The 21,570-nt window shown below is 46.9% G+C and overlaps 1 protein-coding gene across 4 annotated transcripts in view; it reads left to right on the plus strand.

The window, feature by feature from the left end:
- Positions 1–5,927: 5,927 nt before the first annotated feature.
- Positions 5,928–21,570, plus strand: part of COL26A1 (collagen type XXVI alpha 1 chain) — a 92,427-nt gene continuing 76,784 nt past the window's right edge. The window contains exon 1 of one of the 4 annotated variants that reach the window (XM_033171897.1): positions 5,928–6,528. In XM_033171897.1, the coding sequence (XP_033027788.1) occupies positions 6,371–6,528 (158 nt within the window). In that variant the 5' untranslated portion in view covers positions 5,928–6,370. The remainder of the gene's footprint in view (positions 6,529–21,570) is intronic. The other 3 variants (XM_033171896.1, XM_033171894.1, XM_033171895.1) reach the window with 3 other exon arrangements.

The raw sequence follows: 21,570 nt of genomic DNA on the forward strand, positions 1-21,570 counted from the left end.
TACTTCCTCTGGTATCGATCTGAACCTCAGTGTTTTTTCCCTTCTATGCATTTCGATCATTGAAATGGCATCGAGGACTGCTTCATGGGTTTGCTTCATGTCTGATATTTCTTTTTTAGTTTTCTCCATTTCCCCCTTCTTTTCCCTATTTTCCTTTTGAAGTTTTTTTACCCCTCCTCCAAAGCATTTGTTTTCCCTTTTAGGTCCTGTACTATCTTAGTTGTTTCTAAATTCTTAACCACCAAGTCATTAATCTTCCCTGTAAGTTCAGAGACTATTCTTGCATTGTCATCTATTTTTTGTCCCATTTTATCCAGTTTTTGTTCCGTTGATCTCGTGTTGTCGTTCATCTCCTTTTTTAAGTCTGCAACATCATTCTTAAGTCCTAAGAGCAATTCTCTCAGTTCCAAATTCATTTCTTGTTCCTGTGTTGAGTTCCTTCTATTGGAGTTTGTTGTCACAGCCGATGACATGGAGCTGGAAGATTTCTTATTCGCATTAGACATGGCAGCAATATCTACTGTATTTATTGTCTGGTCTCACTCTAAATCCCTCTACGATATCAACAACTTAAATATCGGCAACCACAATCTTTCAACAATTTCCTTAAAGCCCTGATATAGTTCACACAGCCTACTAACCCAGACAGTCTTGGAGTAAGATATTAAAATATTCAATTCTGTTCTGTTCCCTCCTCCTCCTAAATTTCCTTCCTGTACTATGGTCTCAAACTTCGTATAAAGAAAAAACACAAAGAGGAGGGCCAGTGCAGATCCTAAGGGGTTGTAAAAAGAAATAAAGATAAAAAAAGAAGAAACTGAAGAAGGATCCGACACTATATTTCAATCAGGTCCAAAAGCAGCAGCTTTCCTGTCTTCTTCCTTTTGTATTTTTCCCCTTTTTTTTTCTTTTTCTTTTTAGCCTATCTGTTGTTCCTCTTCTTTCCTGTAGGTGGTGTCTGTCAAAGCTTCTTAGGTCCTTTCATCTTTTTATTTACATCAAAGATTCTTCCACTTTTTCCCTTCTTTCCAGGGGGCACACTTCAATTGGCTTAAACTTTTATGTTTGTTTTGCTTTTGCTTTAGAATGTTATTTTCCAAAACCAATTCTGCAGATCAATGTGCTAATTCAAATCGCTGTGTTCGGGGTAGTTTGTTTAAATCGTTCTCCACACAACAGTATCCAGACCCCTCTCACTCTCACTCTCACTCCTCCCGAGGCCTTCAAGATTTGGCAAAACCTTTCAAAATTTTCCTTATAGCGCTGGGTAAATCTCTAGGTAATACTAGTTCGCTCTCCCTTCCCCACCCCATTTGGCCGGGACTTGGAACGTTCTTTAGAGCTTCAAGCCCACTCCTTTTACACCACCATCTCCATGAGTCCTCTTTAATATACTTTGTCCCACATTAACGTCTCCAAACTTTCCGACGCTTCTTCTGCTTTCATTCCCCCCCGTTTTGTTATAAGCATGCAATTTCCAGCTCCCAAAAGTTCAAAGGGATATTGTTTTTTCGGAGTTATTTGCGTAGAAAGCAAAGGGATTTGCCCCCTCCTTTTTCTCGTAACGTAAGCGCCTGGGAAAGCTCACCTAAGTTCCTTTGTTTAAACCTCTTCAGCTCCAGCCTCTCACGTCCTTATAACCCGATGTTTCAGGAATCTTTAATTTATTTTCGTAAGCAAAAAGTCCTCCTTTTAAGCTCCTTTAGACTGACCTTTTTAAACTCGTGAGCTTCCCAGCGTTTTCTTTCCAACGGGGTTTCTCCGCTTGGTCGCTCCCAGAATCGGGCTTCCTCTCCATGCGGCAGGGGAACGCTGGCTCGGCGGTCTGTGGTCCCCTTCAACGGCGGGAACCCCTCCAACACCCCAGCGTGTCCTTGTCAGGTCTGGGATGCCCTCCCAGACCTTTTGGGGGGCTGCGAAGCCCGGCACCCCCTTTTTTAGCCTCTCGGAGAGTGCTTGTTTCAGAGCTCTGAAAACTAGCGTCTGTTAGCGATCCGCGGGAAACCGGAAGTTTTTCGAAAAGCGTGGTTGAAATCTACATTCCCCACAAACTTCCAAAATATAACTCTTTGGGGACAATGAATAGCATATTTTGTTTGTTCTTTTTTAGATCCCTTGCCTCTGGTGATTGCTCTTTAGTGACATGTCCCTTTATTCTAGAGGATTCGTTATGACATGAGTAATACATATCAATGTCAATCTACTGTATATTATGGGGAAATGTTTGTTCACCTGTTCTATGATTCCAGATGCCTCTAGAGCAGGGATGTCCAACTTCCAAGAGATGGGGCAAACGGTGCCTCTTGGGTGCCCGGGGCTGCAAACGGGAGGCACCCCGGGGGTGGGCATTGCCCTGCAGAGTGCCCCTCCCCTCCGCTGCTCCATCCGCCCAGCAGCAGGAAGGGAGAGTGCATGCCAGCCAGCCGAGCTGAGCCCGGGTCTGGCGCCAGCAATAACCTCGCTCGGCACGGCGGGGGCTCGGCTCGCTCAGCTGGCCGGCGCGCTCTCTCCCTTCTTGCGCTGGGTGCTGGGCGGAGCAGGGGAGGGGAGGGACAGGCGGGCCAGCAGCAAGGGGTTGTCAGCATGACACCACCTTGCTGCTGGGCCCGCTCCTCCCTCCGCTGCTCCATCCACCGAGCAGCAGGAAGGGAGCGCCCATGCAGGCCGGCCAAGCAAGGCTGCTCTGCCCTGCGGCCCCGTCAGCGGGGTGGGGTGGGTGGGGCCAGCCCAAGTGTCACCCCCTCCCCTGGAAAACCGGGGCCAGACCACCCCCTACGCCCCCTCGCTCTGCCCCTGCCAAGAGACTGCGATCTACTCCCACTAAAAAAAACTGGCAGTGATCTACCCATTGTATTGACCAAAGTTGTTGAGCTTTTTTGGGGGGAGCATTGATCAGAGTTGTTGAGATTTTTTGAGAGAGGAAGAAACAAAGTTGTTGAGCGATGCCCCACAATCGACCGGTAGATCGCAATCGACATGTTGGACATCCCTGCTCTAGAGATATCATCACCAAATTTGGTATGAAGGTTCCAAGACAGAGGAGCCATTGGACAAGGTGGCAGACCAAGCAATTCCATACTGATCTGGATACCTCTGAAGACCTCATCACCCAATTTGGCGTGATGGTTTCCAAGATCAAAGAGTGGGTTTGGATGTATGTTTAGATATGTTACGAAGCCATTTTGAACCAAGACGGGAGACCTAAATATTTCAACTTTTGGGTTTCTTAGGATTCCAGAGCAATGCTGGCTTCTTTCTACTGGTCGGTCATAAAAATGGGTACTTTCTGTTCGCCTGGAAATGACTTCACTTGGGAATGGTTCCTACAATAATTTTCTTAAGTTCTGGCAAGATGAGCATTTGAGTTGATGACCTCCCCAGTATTCTAAACAATACCGTTCCAGGAAGAACTGTATCATCTGAGTTCAACTGATGTCTAGATGACTATGCTTACATTTTCCTTTTCTCCTATACAACTCTTCCTGCCCCTTTATCTCTTTTATATTCCATTAACACCCCTGATAAATGGGTGGGTTGCAATTTACATTCTCCTTCAGAGGATGTCAGTGGAATACATGAAGCAGAGCTTTGATTTCTGTCAGCACCGAGATTTAGTGAAATGAGAAAACAATTATCACCAAATTCACGTCAGAGCTTATATCAGAGGTATAATGAATCTCCCTATTAATTAGAAACAGAGGTCTATGTGTCTGTTACATCTACAAGTTCTGGTACGTTACTAGGAGAGAGCTTTAGTGAGGTTATCTCAAAAGCGTGAGAATCCAGGAGTTCACCAGTTACTTGCTCCAGTCTGTTCTGTGCTATCCAGAATTCTGTCACCAAAAGTGGCAAGCACCTTAAAGACAATCGCATTTATAAGCTTTTGTCTACTCAACCCCACAATGGTCACTGGGACCATTGACCTTACGTTTTACTCCTTTCTGTACTTCCCAAAGGAAAATTTCATGACATGCCTGTGAAAAAGTGGGCTGGAGTCCATGAAAGCTTTTGCTCTCACCAGTGGTGGCAATTCCTGTTCTGCCATGTGAGATGAAATGGGAAGTGCTGCCATACTCTGCCATGCCACCCTCCCTACCATCTCCATCACCAGCACTGCCACTGCACTGCCTACCTCCACCAGTATCCCTGATGTGCAGCCTGCCTCCACAAGCACTGCCCACTGTGCCACCTCCACCATTGGTGGAGAAGCAGCACTGGCATTGATGCCAACTTCTGGTGAGATCTCACGAGAATTCACCAAAATCTCACAAGTTCTCATGCACTCGATGAAATCTCGCGAGATCTCGTAGAAAGTCGGTGCCAATGTCGCTTCTCTGCTAGTAGTGTGGGTGGGATGTCCATCTCAGGGGATTCCACCACATGAGGTGTTTGCTTCCCCCTGCTTCATGGGTGGGCTGGCCCTGGCCATCAGGAATTTGTTAGTCTTGAAGGCAGAGCTTTCCAAACTGTGTGTCGCGACATGTCAGTGTGTCAGCTGCAGTGTGTAGGTGTGTCACGTGACTGCCCCCTGCGCTCCACCCAGGGCTAGAAAGGGGTTAGTTCAACTTCTAGTTTGCTAGTAAAACTGAATTACTGTGTCACGAAATGATGCAGGTCTAAAAAGTGTGTCGCCAACACGAAAAGTTTGGAAAGCTCTGCTTTAAGGGCCACAAGGCTCCTTGTTTTAGATGCTTAATGATCCCCTGCTTCGATTCTTTTCTTCTAAATTTTGGTTGTTGTTTTATTATGGAAGTTAATCATAGAATCATAGAGTTGGAAGGGACCCTGAGGGTCATCTAGTCCAACCCCCTGCAACGTAACTTTATTGTATTCCAGTCGTGAAAGGGGAAAAGCGAGGATAAAAGTTTTCTACACATCAACAAGGAATATGTGTGCTATTTGATAATCAGGTGTACTTCCAGATTTGCCAGGCATGTGATGAAAATGATGCTTCCACTGTATATGTAATCGTTGTTGTTCAGTCGTTCAGTCGTGTCCGACTCTTTGTGACCCCATGGACCAGAGCACGCCAGGCACCCCTATCTTTCACTGCCTCCCGCAGTTTGGCCAAACTCATGCCAGTCACTTCGAGAACACTGTCCAACCATCTCATCCTCTGTCGTCCTCTTCTCCTTGTGCCCTCCATCTTTCCCAACATCAGGGTCTTTTCCAGGGAGTCTTCTCTTCTCATGAGGTGGCCAAAGTACTGGAGTCTCAACTTCAGGATCTGCCCCTTCCAGTGAGCACCCAGGCCTGATTTCTTTAAGGATGGATAAGTTTGATCTTTTTGCAGTCCATGGGACTCTCAAGAGTCTCCTCCAGCACCATAATTCAAAAGCATCAATTCTTCGGCAATCAGCCTTCTTTATGGTCCAGCTCTCACTTCCATACATTACTACTGGGAAAACCATAGCTTTAACTATACGGACCTTTGTCAGCAAGGTGATGTCTCTGCTTTTAAGATGCTGTCTAGGTTTGTCATTGCTTTCCTCCCAAGAAGCAGGCGTCTTTTAATTTCGTGACTGCTGTCACCATCAGCAGTGATCATGGAGCCCAAGAAAGTGAAATCTCTCACTGCCTCCATTTCTTCTCCTTCTATTTGCCAGGAGGTGATGGGATATGTAATCAACAAATGCCAGATCATATAAAAAGCACTTTGAGGTTCTGCTCCTTGTGGAAATCTCAAAATATGTGCAATTTTCAAGGCACTATATTAATTGATCTGTTTTGCACTTGGGAGATGATTGACTGTCTATTAATGATTGACTGTCAGCTACTTTGAGGTTACTGAGTGGCAGAAGAACAGTGTGTACATACAGGCGAGAGAGGGAAAGGCCACCCTCCCCCAAAAGGAGCAAGAGACTTGACTTGCGCCTTCAGGCAAATTTCACTCCAAAGTTACCCGGAGCTGCTGTGCCGCCTCGCCACTCTTGGCTTGTTCCAAGACAGCTGCTGCTGGAGTAGCCGCGACGACGACGCCCTTGAAGGGTTAATCCGAAGCCCCCCCACTCACGTCCCCACCTCCCGCCCCTTTCGGAGAGAGCCGCTGCGAAGCAACCTCGCTCTGGTTTGAAAACGCACCCGCAGGCTGCTTGTGCGCCCAGGGCGCACGGAGCTCGCGCTTTGGCCACTGGGAAGTCTCCGTCTCTTCTCCGGCTGCTCCCCCAAACAACCAAGAGCCCCCGACGGCAAATCCCTGTCCTGTCTCTGGTTTCTTTCTCTCTCAGCCCCGTTCCCGCGCGGGGCCCTCCGCAGCCTGGGGACGATGCGCCTCTGAGTGGCTCGGTTTTGGGAGACCTCCTCGCCACTTTTGCGCGCCCAGGTTGCAGCCGTCCAAAGCGCTTCTCCAAGCCGAGCGGCCCTTCCCAAAATGCCGTTGGCGTTCTTTTGGTGCTGCTTCTGCTTCTCCTTTTGGGGATGTACCCTCGGGACGGGATTCCTCTACCAGTTCCCAGCGTCGGCCTTGCAGCACAACTACCCGGAGCCGAATTCCGGAGGGCCGTCGGGCAATGGCTTTGCCAATCGCCGGTGAGTGACTCAAGCTTCCCCTCCCAGCAAATCCCAGGGTGGTCTGTAGGAGCGAGTAAAGGCGAAGTTCAGGAGCACCGCTGGGGATGGGAGGCTGCTATTGTAGTTTACTGAGGAGTAAGCTCCAGAACTCCATTGAAGTGCGACTTACTTCTGTGCAGACATATATATATAAGATTGCATTAACTTTCATGGTGACTTTTCTTTTGGTGATGAGGAGATAGCTTTGTGTAGTTTGATTTTTTAAAACTAGCAAAACCATGAACATAAAAAACTTGCAGGAGAAAACAACATGTGTATTGTCAGTTGGACAAGCCTGCAGTAGATAAACTTAGAAGTGCACTGTATTATTATTGTTGTTAATTATCCAGTGGTTCTCCCCCTCTCTATTTTAATTCTTACAGCAACCCTTTGAGGTAGACTAGACTGAGAGGCACTGATTGGCCAGAGTTCACCCAGTGAGCTTTCTGGCTTTGAGAGAAAGCAGGATATGAATTCTCCTCTCCCAGGGTTCCTAGTCTGTCTGGCACTCCAACCACTACACCACGCTGTCTCTCAATAAACCTGAAGGGGGTTGTGTTGTGAATCTTATCTCAATTCAAATAGATCATAAAGAAGGCTTTGCTCCTAAACTGCCCAATCAGGGATGGGGATGCTGTTGTTGCTTTGTGAGTCTCTGTATTGAACCACCACCAGTGTCCATCTTTGTCAAGAGCAAAAGCGCCCAGGTCTTACCTCCATGATCATTCGACCCTCTCCACTCATTCATTTCAATTCCTGGAGGAAACAGTGGGGAGTTCCAGGCACAGGGAGTGACAAAGGAGAATGGGCGGGGTTTTATAGGAGCAGGTGACCTTCAATTGGCTAAGAACAGTAGAGGTGGAGTTATTTTTGTGCTGTAAAAAGTGTGAATGATGCCATGTTTTAAGGGCCTGGTCATTATTTATTAGGGATGGGTGGCTCTGTCCATTTTTGATTATCTAAGTTTCTCTGTTTTTCCAGTCCTAAATTCAAGTCCTTTTCATTTCTGCATCAGTCTGTGAGATTTTATATATATATTTGAAGTCCTCATAAAGAATTCATCAGTGTGTTAGTGTTAATTTCTCCCAATACACACATTTTTAGATACAATTTTGCCTAGAATATGAGCTCTTTCACAGAACAATTTCCCTTTATATAATCACAGAATCATAGCATTGTAGAGTTGGAAGCGACCTCAAGGGACATCTAGTCCAACCCCCTGCAATACAGGAATCCAGTGGATTTTAAAATGTTGTTTACACAAATGCATGTACAGTATTGTTGCGCACACTGTTTTGTGGTATATGCATTTTTGACTGGAGAAGCATGAATTTTGGAGGATGGCTGGGTTTAGGTTCGCATAACCTTTTGGAAATGTCAGATTAGATAGATTCTCCTTGAAATGTGAGATGGGTCAAGTTTCTCCTCCATCCCTATCCCTACTTTGGAAAGTGGTCTGTCTACTCATCTGCTTTCTATGGATTCCAAGGCCTCTTGAAATATCACCCCCAAACTTGGCCCAACAGTGCTCGAGATGGGGGACCTAGTTTTCGTCTTAACTTTGGATTTCATTGGGCACAATTTTGAATCAAGATGGCGGACCATATCATTCCAAATTGTGCTGCTCAAGAGGTCTCTGAAGATAGTGTCACCCAATTTGGTGTTCTACAGATGGAGGAGTGGGTTTTGTCCTACGTTTGGAAATCATCGGGTGCCATGTTGGATCAATATGGTGGACTAAACTGTTCCAACCTGTGCCGATTGGGACACCTCTGAAGATATCGCCACTCAGTTTGGCGTGACAGTTCCTGAGACAGAGGAGCAGGTTGTGGGCTAGGCTAGGATACCGTCAAATGCCATTTTGATTTTAAGCAAATTTGGCAGCAAATGAATAGGGTTGTGCACTGGATTCAGCCAAAGCCTGATTCCCAAAACAAAATGGATCAAGTGGATCCGGGCTCTGACCAAGTGGGGTTGAGACAGCCCCAGATTATTCCTGGTCAGTGTCCAAGAGGACTTTCAAACAACCCTGCACTGTACTTTGGCTGTGCATGCCTGTTCCCAGCAGGGTAACACACGTGCACAGTCAAACTGAGCAGGATGGAATCTTCCTGGTTGCAGGCATATGCTTTGTCTGTGCATTGTCTCGGCCCAGTATACCTGAAGAAGCGTCTCCACCCCCATCGTTCTGCCCAGACACTGAGGTCCAGCTCTGAGGGCCTTCTGGTGGTTCCCTCACTGCAAGAAGTGAGGTTACAGGGAACCAGGCAGAGGCAGAGGGCCTTCTTGGTTGTGGCGCCTACCCTGTGGAACGCCCTTCCACCAGATGTCAAGGAAATAAACAACTATCTGACTTTCAGAAGACATCTGAAGGCAGCTCTGTTTAAGGAGGTTTTTAATGTTTGATGTTTTATCGTGTTTTTAATATTCTGTTGGGAGCCGCCCAGAGTGTTTGGGGAAACCCAGCCAGATGGGCGGGGTATAAATAATAAATTGTTGTTGTTGTTATCATCCATGTGTTTGTTTGCTATGCATTTGGACACTTTTTGGTGCCTATTTTGGTGTGGCATTTCCCAAGATGGAGGAACTGGTTTTCATCTATGTTTGGGTACCAATGGGTGCCATTCTGAATCAAAATGGCTTACCAAACCATTTCAAACTGCACTGATTTGGACATCTCTGAAGGTATGGTTGCCCAATTTGGCATGATGGTCCCCAAGACCACATGATTCTTCCCCTACATTTGGAAACTGTGGGAGGCCATTTTGAATCAAGATGGGGCACCAAATTGTGCTGCCTTGGACACCTCTGAATAAGTAAAGGTAAAGGGACCCCTGACTGTTAGGTCCAGTCGCGAACGACTTTGGGGTTGCGGCACTCATCCCACTTTACTGGCCAAGGGAGCCGGCGTACAGCTTCCAGGTCATGTGGCCAGCATGACTAAGCCGCTTCTTGCGAACCAGAGCAGTGCATGGAAATGCCATTTACCTTCCTGCTGGAGTGGTACCTATTTATTCACTTGCACTTTGACATGCTTTTGAACTGCTAGTTTGGCAGGAGCAGGGACCGAGCAACAGGAGCTGACCCTGTCGTGGGGATTTGAACCGCCGACCTTCTGATCAGCAAGACCTAGGCACCCACAGCACCACCCGTGTCCCATGAATAGACCATCGTCAAATTTGGCATGGTGGTTTCTGAGGTTGAATATGGGGGATATGTTTTTTATTTGGATATAACTAGTATCAGGGCCGTCTTAGGCAGATTGGCCGCCATGGCGCAGCGATCCCTCCGGTGCCCCCGGCGTGCCGCCTCTGGGGCCACCTCCATCCCACGCTGCCTGCCCCTAGGGAGGGGGAGGGGGCGAGCGGGGGATGAGGGGCGTGACGCTGGAGCGGCGCGGGACTCTGCGCGCCCTTCCAGTGCTCCAGCTGCGGCATGGGCAGCAGCGGCTGCGCCGGCAGCGCGTGAGCGCCCGCCCGCCCATGGGGGCAGCGGCGGGTTGGGGAGGGGGCGCACGGTATGTTGGCGGGCTCGCGGGGGCCCATAGGGGGGCCGGCGCCCTGGCGCACCACGCCAGTAGCCTCTATGGATAAGATGGGGCTGAACTGGTTGTTCGGGGTGGTGGCAGCAGGCAGAAAAACTAACAAATTACATTATCAGGGTCATTAACTTAGTAAAAAATAAAATATATAAATTGATATTAAATACATTTGTGTCACACACACCCCCCTATTTAAAGGAGAACAAAAATGTAACTTTTTTTTTTTTAACTCTCAGCTAGGAGGCATGGAGGAGATTAGTAATGTCATTGTTCCTGGCCTGTTAGTGCCAAGCATGGGGGCAGCTTCTGTTTTAAAACACAGGGAATCAATCAGCCAGACCCGCCGATAACAGATCTGCACACAGGTTCTTTCCTTTAGATCAGTGACTTTCAATCTGCTAGGGCAGCCTTTGCCAACCTGGTGACCTCCAGGTATTTTGGGACTGATTGGAGTTGTAATCCAAAACAGCTGAAGGGCAACACATTGACGAAGACTGTAATTTATATATTTATAAGCAATATATTTATACAGATTTATATACTACTCACAGGTTTGGGTCCCTTCCAACTCCACAATTATATATGATTTACTCAGTCACTCACTCAAGTATTTCTAAGTTTCCCAGTGTGCCAATGTCCCAAGGCATTATGGGAATTTTAAAATGGTGGCTTATAGCCATCTGCTGGAGGATGGGCAGTTTTCAATACTGATGGGCCATCGTGAGGTGCATTCGAGGGTGCTGGGTGTTGTCGTGGGCCTGAATGTGAGCTGGAAAAAGTTTCTCCAAGTTGAAAAATGTGGACGTCGCTGTAGTGGAAGTCACAAGCCTGGAATATCATTTCTTCCAGTAGAGGGAGCGCTTCTAATTTCCAGAGCAAGCATTACCAACATTTCGGAGAACAGCTGTGAATCTGGACCCCATACCTTGCTTCAGAAGAGATCTTAAGTTGTCAGTGACCTGGAGCTGAGGCAGTCTCGTAGAAATCAGCCCTAAGGCTGACCCGCTTTGGGAGGAAAAGACAAGAATCGAAAGTACAAACTGATTGTACAAATGTACGAATCTTCCATCTTTAAATACAAATGAGGCCTGTATCACCGGAGCATAGCTGTCAACTTTTCCCCTTTTTTAAGGGAAATTCCCTTATTCCGAATAGGATTCCTCGCAAGAAAAGTGAAAAGTTAACAGCTATGCACCGGAGGGAAGGGAGAAGCCGGCAAGCGCAAGCCAAGGATTTTGTGCCATTGACCACATCTGAACCATACATTTACTGCACTCTTCCAACCAGTTTAAAGAGTCATAGCTTCCCCCAAAGAATTCTGGGAGCTGTCGCTTGTCGAGGGCGGTGAGAGTTGCACGGAGACCCCCCTATTCCCCTCCCAAAGCTATCATTACCAGAATGGTTTAAGCCAGGGGTGCCCAAACTTTTTCCAAAGAGGGCCAGATTTGATGAAGTGAATGTGCGTGAGGGCTGACCCAAGTTGTTGAGCTTTTTTTTTTAGGATTGAAGTTGCTGTGCTGCTTTTAGGATTTTACCCCCAGACATATACTACTACGGGGTCCAGCTTAAATCGATTGGCGGGCCAAATAAGGCCCCCGAAATGGACTTTGGACATACCTGGTTTAAGCAGTCGATCCCTCTTCACAGGGAATTCTGGGAATTGTAACCCTGTGAGGAGAATAGGGGTTTTTCCTAAGAACTCTCCTAAAAATAAAAAAAGGAAGAAAACCACTTGACTATCCCGGGGGGCGGGGGGGGGGAATGGGCCCTGCCAGAAATCTCATAACCAAAAGGTCTAGAAACATGATACTTTTTGACAAAAAGTTAGCGTGTGTCTGTGTGTGAGAGACCCACCTAACCCAATTCAGAGCTCTTATTATATGCTGGCACGGGACTGCTTGGCTCCTGTTCAGGTCTGGCTCCAGAATAAATAAACGTAAAGCTCGCCTCGTTTCCTTCTCCCCCCCATCTGCGCCTGCCAGACTTGAAGGCTTGCGGGGTGGTGGGCCTAGGGGAGAGACCTGCTGTTTCTTTTCTTTCCTCCCCCCCCTTCCCTCCTTTCCTTTCCAGTTCCTTGATGTGGTTTCTCCCTTCTGGGAGTCAGTCTTTGCATTTGACCTTTCCACAGTTGGCTTGAGTTAGTGGGTCAAGCTGAGCATGTCAGGAGATGGAGAGGGAGGTCGGGGCGGGGGCAGCGAGGGAAACATTAGGAGCTGCTGCTTTGGGGGGCGGCTCTGTCTGAACGGGCGCGGTGGCTGCGCGGACCTGATGGGGAGCAGTGGCTTGGCCTCCTGGGCGGCTTTATCCTGGGAATTTGTCGTGTTGGGGTTCTGCCAATCTCTGCTGATTTTCCTGCATCCCTCTCAAGTCATTAACATAAGAAGAAAACACTATATGATGCAAACCAAGGGTCCCCAAACTAAGGCCCGGGGGCCGGATGCGGCTCAATCGCCTTCTAAATGCGGCCCGCGGACGGTCCGGGAATCAGCGTGTTTTTACATGAGTAGAATGTGTCCTTTCATTTCAAATGCATCTCTGGGTTATTTGTGGGGCCTGCCTGCTGTTTTTACATGAGTAGAATGTGTGCCTTTATTTAAAAACTAGTACATTAACCCCGTTAAATTAACGGGCGCTAGAACATATGTGGTCAAACTGTTGTCCTAGCAACGTCGGGGACATGCGCAGAGCTGACTGAGTGGCTCTCGCTTATCTAGGTTTTTTTTTCTAACAACCGAGCAGCTCTCACTTGACATCGCTCGCCCGCCACCACTTGTAACAGCCGCTGCCGCTCAGAAGTAAGTCCACGCGAGTGCGCACCCACGCACACCCGCCGCTTCAACAGTTTCGCCCGGCCGCCCGAAGTCTCTGCACTCCAAGTTCCAACGGCTGTCCATGGAGCACATGCGCAGTAGCGCAATCCCACGGACACAGGGACTGGACGCAGAGACACTTGCACTTTATTATAGAGGGTTCATCTCTGGGTTATTTGTGGGGGTATAGGAATTCGTTCTTTTCGTTCTTTTCCCCAAAAAATATAGTCCAGCACCCCACAAGGTCTGAGGGACAGTGAACTGGCCCCCTGCTGAAAAAGTTTGCTGACCCCTGTTGCAAACCCTCCAAGTATCCCTATTTTCATGGGACAGTTCTGGATTTACAGAAGCTGTCCCAGTTTCTGATTTGATCCCGGAATGTCCTGCTTTCCCTTAGGATGCCCCTATTTTCACCAGAGAAATATTGGAGGGTATGTAAGATGAGCCCTTCTGGATCAGGCGAAGGGCCCATCTAGCTCCGCATCCTGTTCTCAAAGTGGCCAACTCACAAGTGGGACCTGAGCGCAACAGCTCTCTCCCCTCCTCTGTGCTCCCTCCCACCACTGAGCCCTGGAGATGGGGGTTAATTGGGAGGAGGGAGTAGAGGAAAGCAGATCTTCCAAGGAGCCTATACAAAAATTTGCAGCCAGCTCCTGGTGGGCTGAAGCTTGCAAGCTCCACATATAGTCTTCTTAATTAAAAAGTGAATTAATTAAAGGCTGGAGACTATATGTGGCAGGGGGAGGGCTTGACTCCAGGTGAGGGGGCCAGGCAATGCTGGATATTTCAGTTCAGCCCTGCTGGTTTGGCAACCCTAACAGTCTCCAGGCAAACAACATTCTATATTTAAATTAAATTAAATTAAAAGTAAAGTATGTTAAAAAAATAAATAAAGAGATCCAGTGTGGTGAAACCAGGATTCTAGTTCCCCTTCAATTATGCAGCTCACTCAGTGACCTTGGACACACCACTATCTCTCATTCCAGCATAGAATACTTTACAGGGTTGTTGTGATGACAAAATGGGAAGGGGGAGAACCATGTACATTGCTTTAAGCTCCTTGGAGGAAAGGTGGGATATAAATGCACCAAACAAACAAACAATGCATTCATTATTAAACGCCCCATTAGTAATACAGCCATGTCCTAAAGAGGGTGAAAACATAGCCTTTAGATAATGCTTTTGAGCGTTCAGAACTCATTTCAAATACAGCTTTGTTTCCATTTTTACAAATGCAGTTCAAGGTAGACTAGTGCTGCCATCTCCATATTGCAGAGACCTATTTGTAAAAGGTAAAGGTACCCCTGACCATTAGGCCCAGTCACGGACGATTCTGGGGTTGCGGCGCTCATCTCGCTTTATTGGGCGAGGGAGCCGGTGTACATCTTCCAGGTCATGTGGCCAGCATGACAAAGCCGCTTCTGGAGAACCAGAGCAGCACACGGAAACGCCATTTACCTTCCTGCCAGAGCGGTACCTACCTGTATTTATCTACTTGCACTTTTGACGTTCTTACGAACTGCTAGGTTGGCAGGAGCAGGGACCGAGCAACAGGAGCTCATCCCGTCACGGGGATTTGAACCACCCACCTTCTGATCGGCAAGCCCTAGGCTCTGTGGTTTAACCCACAGTGCCACCTGCGTCCCTGACCTATGTGTAGCTGAGGCTTAAGGAGAGCATAAGATGTGGGCCACAGTCGCTGGGCTCTGTCCAACTTTTTTGCGGGGGGGGGGGCAGCGTGCGCGTGTGATGTCATGCACATGGCACACACATTTGATGTCACGCATTAGGAGGAGGTCTGGCAGGGCCTGCCACAGCTATGGGTAGGCCTGGCAAGGCCTAGCACAGCCACGGGGAGGCCTGCCGCAGAATACGGAGGGGGCCTGGCCCTCTCCTTGAATTTTGTTGGGGGGGGGTCCTTAGCTCTCTCTCCCCCCCCCCTGGTGCCCCTGGTGTAGGCCTTTTATTCTGTTAACTGGGAGTTTTTGTTTTAAGAAGTTTGTCCTGAGCGGGACCCAGTAGATGGGAGAAGCAGAGCGGAATAGGCAGATGCGGTTTTAACCCAAGCGCTTAACCTCAGAGATGCCATGAACTTGTGAACCAAATCACCTCATAACTCAGCAGCATGAAGAAATACAGGATGGGAACTTGCTTTTACACAAGCCAGTGCCCCTCACTTCACATTTACAGAGATAAGCTGCTCTTGATTGCCCGTAAGCTCCGAGCAAACCTTTCTTTCTTTTTCTTTAAAAAAATGCATTTATTACATAGTGCAGAAATGTGGGCTGGACAGCATTTGAGCAAGCCAGGCCAAGAAGAAAAAGCGAGGGGAGCAACTGTTTGAAGAAATACAGCACCTTCCCCGCAACACCCTGGGATTCATTTTTTTTTTTTTAAGAACTGCATGGAAACACACTTTCAACCGGACCGTGAGCCAAGTTAAATGGATCAGTTGCTCAGGCTGAGCCAAAAAGCAAATTATCGGAAGGGCAGCATACAAACGAACTTGGCTTCTGAATCCGTCCAGCTTCAGGAGTTGGGAATTCCTGGGCACTGTGAAGGAATGCTGTTTCCTGGTTCTGTATAAAATGTCCTGAAAAACAGAAATCACTGTGGAATCCTATACATTCCTGCTTAGAAGTCCCTGCTTGGAGTTTGGTGGTTCTTACTCCAAGGTAAGCAGGCGTCACAGGCCATCCTCAGCCAGATGGCAGGGTCTTCATCAAATATAGAACCAGGAATATAAAATGGCACTTTAACAAAAAAAAGTCTCATCGTATTTGATCCAAGCATCTCTTATGTTTTGCAGTCCATTCCTGGTAAAAACCACATTCTCCTTCAGAAAGTGCTGTATCTCCTCTTTTTTCCCTTTACAACCATAAACAGCTGCTAGGAGACCCTGTTTTTTGTCAGGACTGCAGGGAATGGGAAAGATGTTTCCCTCCACAAGAAACCTGGGGAATGATTTTGGTGCTTCCCCTGCTGTTGCTACGCAGCAAACGGTATTCAGAGGTACAGTGCCTCAGACTATGGAGGTTTCATTTCACTACGGGCGCTGCTTGATAGATCTGTCCTCTCCCCCCGTGAACACGTCAAATCCTCTTTGAAAGCCAGTATTGTCTGCTTGTTTGATTTCCGTCCCACCTTCCCAACAATGAACTCACCTCAAAAAAGGTATTGAAGAATTGGGGGGGGGGGAGTTTCGAAGAAGGGCAACCAGAATCGTCAAGCGGACGGAGCCATTCTCCCTGGAGGAAAAGTTGCAGATTTGGGTTTTTTTTAGCTTAGTAAGTAAGAAGTGATATGATAGAAGCGTAAACAATTATGCATGGCATGGAGGAAGTGGGGAGAGAATAGTTTCTCTTTCTCATAATACTAAGAACACGCGGACATCTCATGAAGCTGAATGTTGGAAGATTCAGGACAGATAAAAGAAGTTACTTCTCCATGCAGCGTATAATTAAACTATGGAACTCCCTCCCACAGGAAGCGGCGATGGCCACCAATTTGGATGGCTTTGAAAGAGGATTGGGCAAATTTATGGAGGGCAAGGCTTTCCAATGGCTACTATTAGCCACGATGGTGACAGTCTTTCTCCGGCGTTTGACTGAAGGCAGAATTGTTTCTGAATGGCTTTCCTCTCCGGCCCTATTCCATACTCTCCACAGCTGTCTACGGCCATACCATTCTGAACGCTCCCGTTCTTGTCTGATCTCGGAAGCTAAGCAGAGTCAGGCTTGGTTAGTACTTGGATGGGAGGCCACCTGGGAATTCAGGGCTTGCAACAACCCTGTGAGGTATTTCCATCTGATAAATTGTTGACTGGCTCCAACGTCACAGGGTGTATTTCTTTCTTTTTTTAAATAAGGAATTTATTAAATTTTGCCAATAAAACAAACAATACACAATACACCAAAAAACAACAACAACAAAAAACTACAAAAATACAAAATACTACAAAACTACAAAAATCTAACTATCCTTAACTTATTCATAACATTATATTGGGACCTCCTCACATCCTCTCTTCTGCGTTCATTTCTAATCTTCTTTAGTAACTTTGTAACATTATATAATCCTCATTCTCATCTAATCTTAATCTTTATAACCAATAATCATAACTATAATCTTAATCCTAATAAGAATAAACATAACATATTTCTAACTACTTCTTATATCCTATTTTAATCTAACTTCTGACATTACTGTAGCCTTAAATGTCCTCTGATTTCAAATTCAAATGTCTATCTTTTCACGTCGTTTCAAATAGTCTTTAAATTTCTTCCAATCCTCCTGCACCGTTTCTTCCCTCTGGTCTCGGAGTTTTGCGGTCAGTTCTGCGAGTTCCATGTATTCAATCAACTTCATCTGCCAATCTTCCACTGTTGGTAATTGTTCAGTTTTCCAGTTTTTAGCTATCAGAATCCTAGCAGCTGTTGTGGCATACATAAAAAATGTTCTATCTTTGTTGGGGATTTCATAGTTGGTCATGCCCAACAGGAAGGCCTCTGGTTTCTTTTATTATTATTATTATTATTATTATTATTTTATTTATTAAATTTTATTATACAGCAAAATCATACACATAACTCAACAGAATACATAACAATTTCAAAACACACACAGAAAGGAAACACACACACCTCTATATACAACCCGTACATAATTTAACAATATTAAAAGAATAATCCTAAAAAGAGGGTCAAAGGACAAACGAAAGAAGGCCTCTGGTTTCTTAGTAACACAGGGTGTATTTCATGGCTGACCAAGGATTGTAGTCTGGGTCTCCCCACTCTGAGTCAGACACGCTAACCACTACATCACATCTAGTCTGGGTAGTAAACAACAACAATCCAGAGCTTTTTCCTTGCCTCTCTTAAATCTGCTACTAATGGATTTAAGTGCGTGATCCCAAGTTCTTGGAGACAGATAGGCAATATTGTAAACCCCACCCCCACCCCAGATGTTGTTGGTCTCTCAACTCCAGCCAGCCTCTGCCAACACGACCAGCATTCAAGCATGATGGGAGTTGGAATCCATAAGAACATAAGAGCAGCCTGCTGGATCAGGCCAATGGCCCACCTAGTCCAGCATCCTGTTCTCACATTGGCCAAACAAATGCCTGGAGGAAACCCATAAGCATCATTCAAGCTCCTGAAGTTTCCAGCAACTGGTATTCAGAAGCTTTGCTGCCTCCAATTCAGCAACATTTGGGGGCACCCACCCTGGCTTAGTGTTAAGAAAGGGAGGGCAAAAATATCCCCCTTCCCCCACAATGCCTGATTTTTATTTTTATTTTGGACTAAACAAATTTGGCTGATTTTTCTTCCTAAACTAAAACGGGTACCCACTCCCCCATCCCACCTGATATTTTTAATTGCCCCTTTCTGCCCCTTTTCCCAGCTCTAGGATCTTTTCTTTATTATTATTACCTTTCTCCAGCTCCAGGGTCTTTTCGAGAGGCTGTAACTTCTCCCATACACTCACGCAGACCTTCACTAGCACTTGATGTCTGAAATAAAACACTTGCTTTTAGCACAAGCGCTGCGTTCCCTGGTGTGTCTCGGGTATTGCGAGAAACAATTGTGGGGCCTGCCATCCCCCCCTCCTCACTTTGGGAAGAACCGCTGCTTTTTGGCAAGGGTTCTTCCTACGATGCCTGTCAGTATGTGTGTTTGTGGGTGTGTTTCAGTGTGTTGTGCTGGTGTGTGGGACACTTTTCCATTCGGCCTTGCTCCTCTTTGTTACCCTGCGGTGAGTGTGAAGGGGAGCATAGTCATGCCTTGTGACCAGGGATTTTAAAAGAATCAAGGGCTCTCTCGGTTGTTTCAGCAGGATAGCAATAGCCATTGGCTTAGATGGTTTGTTTGTTTGTTTGTTTGTTTGTTTGTTTGTTTGTAGCAGTGGTCCCCAAACTTTTCTGGGCCACTGCTCCCTTGGTTCCATAAACCCATCTCCAAGGTACTCTATGCCACCCTATGAAAAGCATTATCCGGGAAACAATTTGCACCACCCATATTAAGGAAGATAGTAATAAAATTCAGAACAGGAACAATTAATTGCACATTTATATAAAGTCCCATTCAAACTATTTGGTTGAATTAATTCAACAAAATCGATGAATGTGATCCGGTGATACCAGTTTTCAGTGTACACATACCCCTAAACATTTTGTGAATCTCAGTTTGGCCAGTGTGGTGTAGTGGTTAAGAGCGGTAGACTCGTAATCTGGTGAACCGGGTTCGCACCTTCGCTCCTCCACATGCAGCTGCTGGGTGACCTTGGGCTAGTCACACTTCTCTGAAGTCTCTCTGCCTCACTCACCTCACAGAGTGTTTGTTGTGGGGGAGGAAGGGAAAGGAGAATGTTAGCCGCTTGGAGACTCCTTCGGGTAGTGATAAAGCGGGATATCAAATCCGAAATGGGAGTACCCCTAGACATTTTTTTTAAAGAAAAAAAGCACTGCCAGTTTTTCAAAGTCTGATAGTCATTTATACCTCCAGCGGTATCATTCACTTTGAGAACCACTGCTCTTGGGGGGAGGGGTGTTTGCACAGATTTTTTTGTCCAGCAAGAGAGTTCAAGTGCAATATCACTGCTTGAGGGCCTCTCCGCAAGTTGGCAGCAAGAGCTGTCATGTTTTACACCAATCCGTACCCTCATATCTAACTGCATACCCAACTACTGCCACAATTTAAGAAAGGCTGAAAAGACTGCTGTACATTGTACAGTGGTGCCCCGCTAGACGAATGCCTTGCTAGACGAAAAACTCGCTAGACGAAGGCATTCGTCTAGCGGAAGGCTGCCCCGCAAGACGAATTTGTCAATGGGGCTGCCTCGCAAGACAATTTTTTTTTTGTCTAGCGAAAACCGCGGTTTGCATTGGTGCTTCGCTAGACGAAAAAATCGCTAGACGAAAATACTCGCGGAACGAATTATTTTCATCTAGCGTGGCACCACTGTACTTAACTTTCCTGCATTTAAAGGACCAAGGCTATTAAGCTGGGTGTAGTGCAAGCCTGTTCAGCTGCACAATCGGTGTTCCCGCCACTAGCTCCATATTCCCACTCCCTCCACCCTGCATTTTTAAAGCAAAAGTTCAAAACGTCTTTGTTGAATTCAGCCAGCCCCCTTTCCCCTCTCAGAAGCAATGACCTTTGAGTTTTTATTGAAATTCCTCTCCCCTCTTGAAGAGAAATGAGATCTCTCTGGAATGAAACACTATGGAGAAGCTTGGGTGTGGTTGTGGGTGGGGGGGGGGGAGAGAGACCCTCTCCTTATCAAAACACTCCCACTATTTTCTGTGCTCTCAGAGCTGATCTCCATTAAATATCGCACAGAGACCTTTCCTCCTTAGGAAAACAAGGAGATAATTCGGTGCAGTTGTTTGGGCTGATAACAAAAGCTTTACAGGCAGCCCACAGCTCTGAGATCCATTCCAGCCGTGCAGAGTCACAGAGATGTGCTTCTTTGAGCAACAGATCCTGATATTATTTATCTTTCCATTTATTTCAAGGATCTTTACCCTTCTTGGATGGAGTGGTCCTGCATCCCCATCTCTCCATCTGCTTGATGGAACAGACCTATTCTCATTGTCCTGTTTACACACCCAATTTTGGACCCAATGCGTTCAGCATCTGAGGCCCAGAATCTCTGTGTGCCCCCTCCACGGGGGGTCTGGAGGGTGGCAATATGAGAACAGGCCTTTTCTATGGTGGCTGCCTGCTTGTGGTATGCTGTCCCCCCCATCACTCCATACTTTTAGTACTTTACTGGACATTTACTTAACAAATGCCTTAACAAAGGAATTGGTCTGACCGGTTCACCACTGTACTCTTTTAGATCCTATCCCCTGTTACAGGGTCACAGGTTTGGAAGGGACACAAGATACCATCCAGACGACCTCCCACCATCCCTATAACAGTATATCACTCTTGTTCTGAATTGCTATGGGACTTTTCAGGGACGTGGGTGGTGCTGTGGGTTAAAACACAGAGCCTAGGGCTTGCCGATCAGAAGGTTGGCTGTTTGAATCCCCGTGACGGGGTGAGCTCCCGTTGTTCGGTCCCAGCTCCTGCCCACCTAGCAGTTCGAAAGCACGTCAAGTGCAAGTAGATAAATAGGGACCGCTCTGGCGGGAAGGTAAACGGTGTTTCCGTGCGCTGCTCTGGTTCGCCAGAAGTGGCTTAGTCATGATGGCCACATGACCCGGAAGCTGTCTGCGGACAAACGCTGGCTCCCTCAGCCTATAGAGCGAGATGAGCACCGCAACCCCAGAGTTGTCCGCAACTGGACCTAACAGTCAGGGGTACCTTTACCTTTTTATGGGACTTTTCCTTTTGCAGGAAGTGGCTCATATGTCTGTTTATCACACAAATGCTCTCTACCAGTGATTTACTACAGGATTTAACAATCAAAACAATAACAATGCATTTAATTGTAACAACGCTTTACCCTAGTGTAAGCATTTCAGTGCACGTTGCTTGATCGGGGAACTGCGCTGCAAAATTTGGAAAAGGGGTGAATTTTGGCCATGCTTTGGTTCGTGAATTGTTTCTGGAAAAGTGAATGAGGCAGATTCACCATTAAATGTGAACTGGACCGAATTCCTTCCTCTGCTCCTGCAGTGGCCCAGGTGAAGCAGAGAACCCCCAGGGGGGCACGGTACTG

The sequence above is a fragment of the Lacerta agilis genome, chromosome 15 (assembly GCF_009819535.1).
Source record: "Lacerta agilis isolate rLacAgi1 chromosome 15, rLacAgi1.pri, whole genome shotgun sequence".
NCBI classification, from domain to species: Eukaryota; Metazoa; Chordata; class Lepidosauria; order Squamata; family Lacertidae; genus Lacerta; species Lacerta agilis.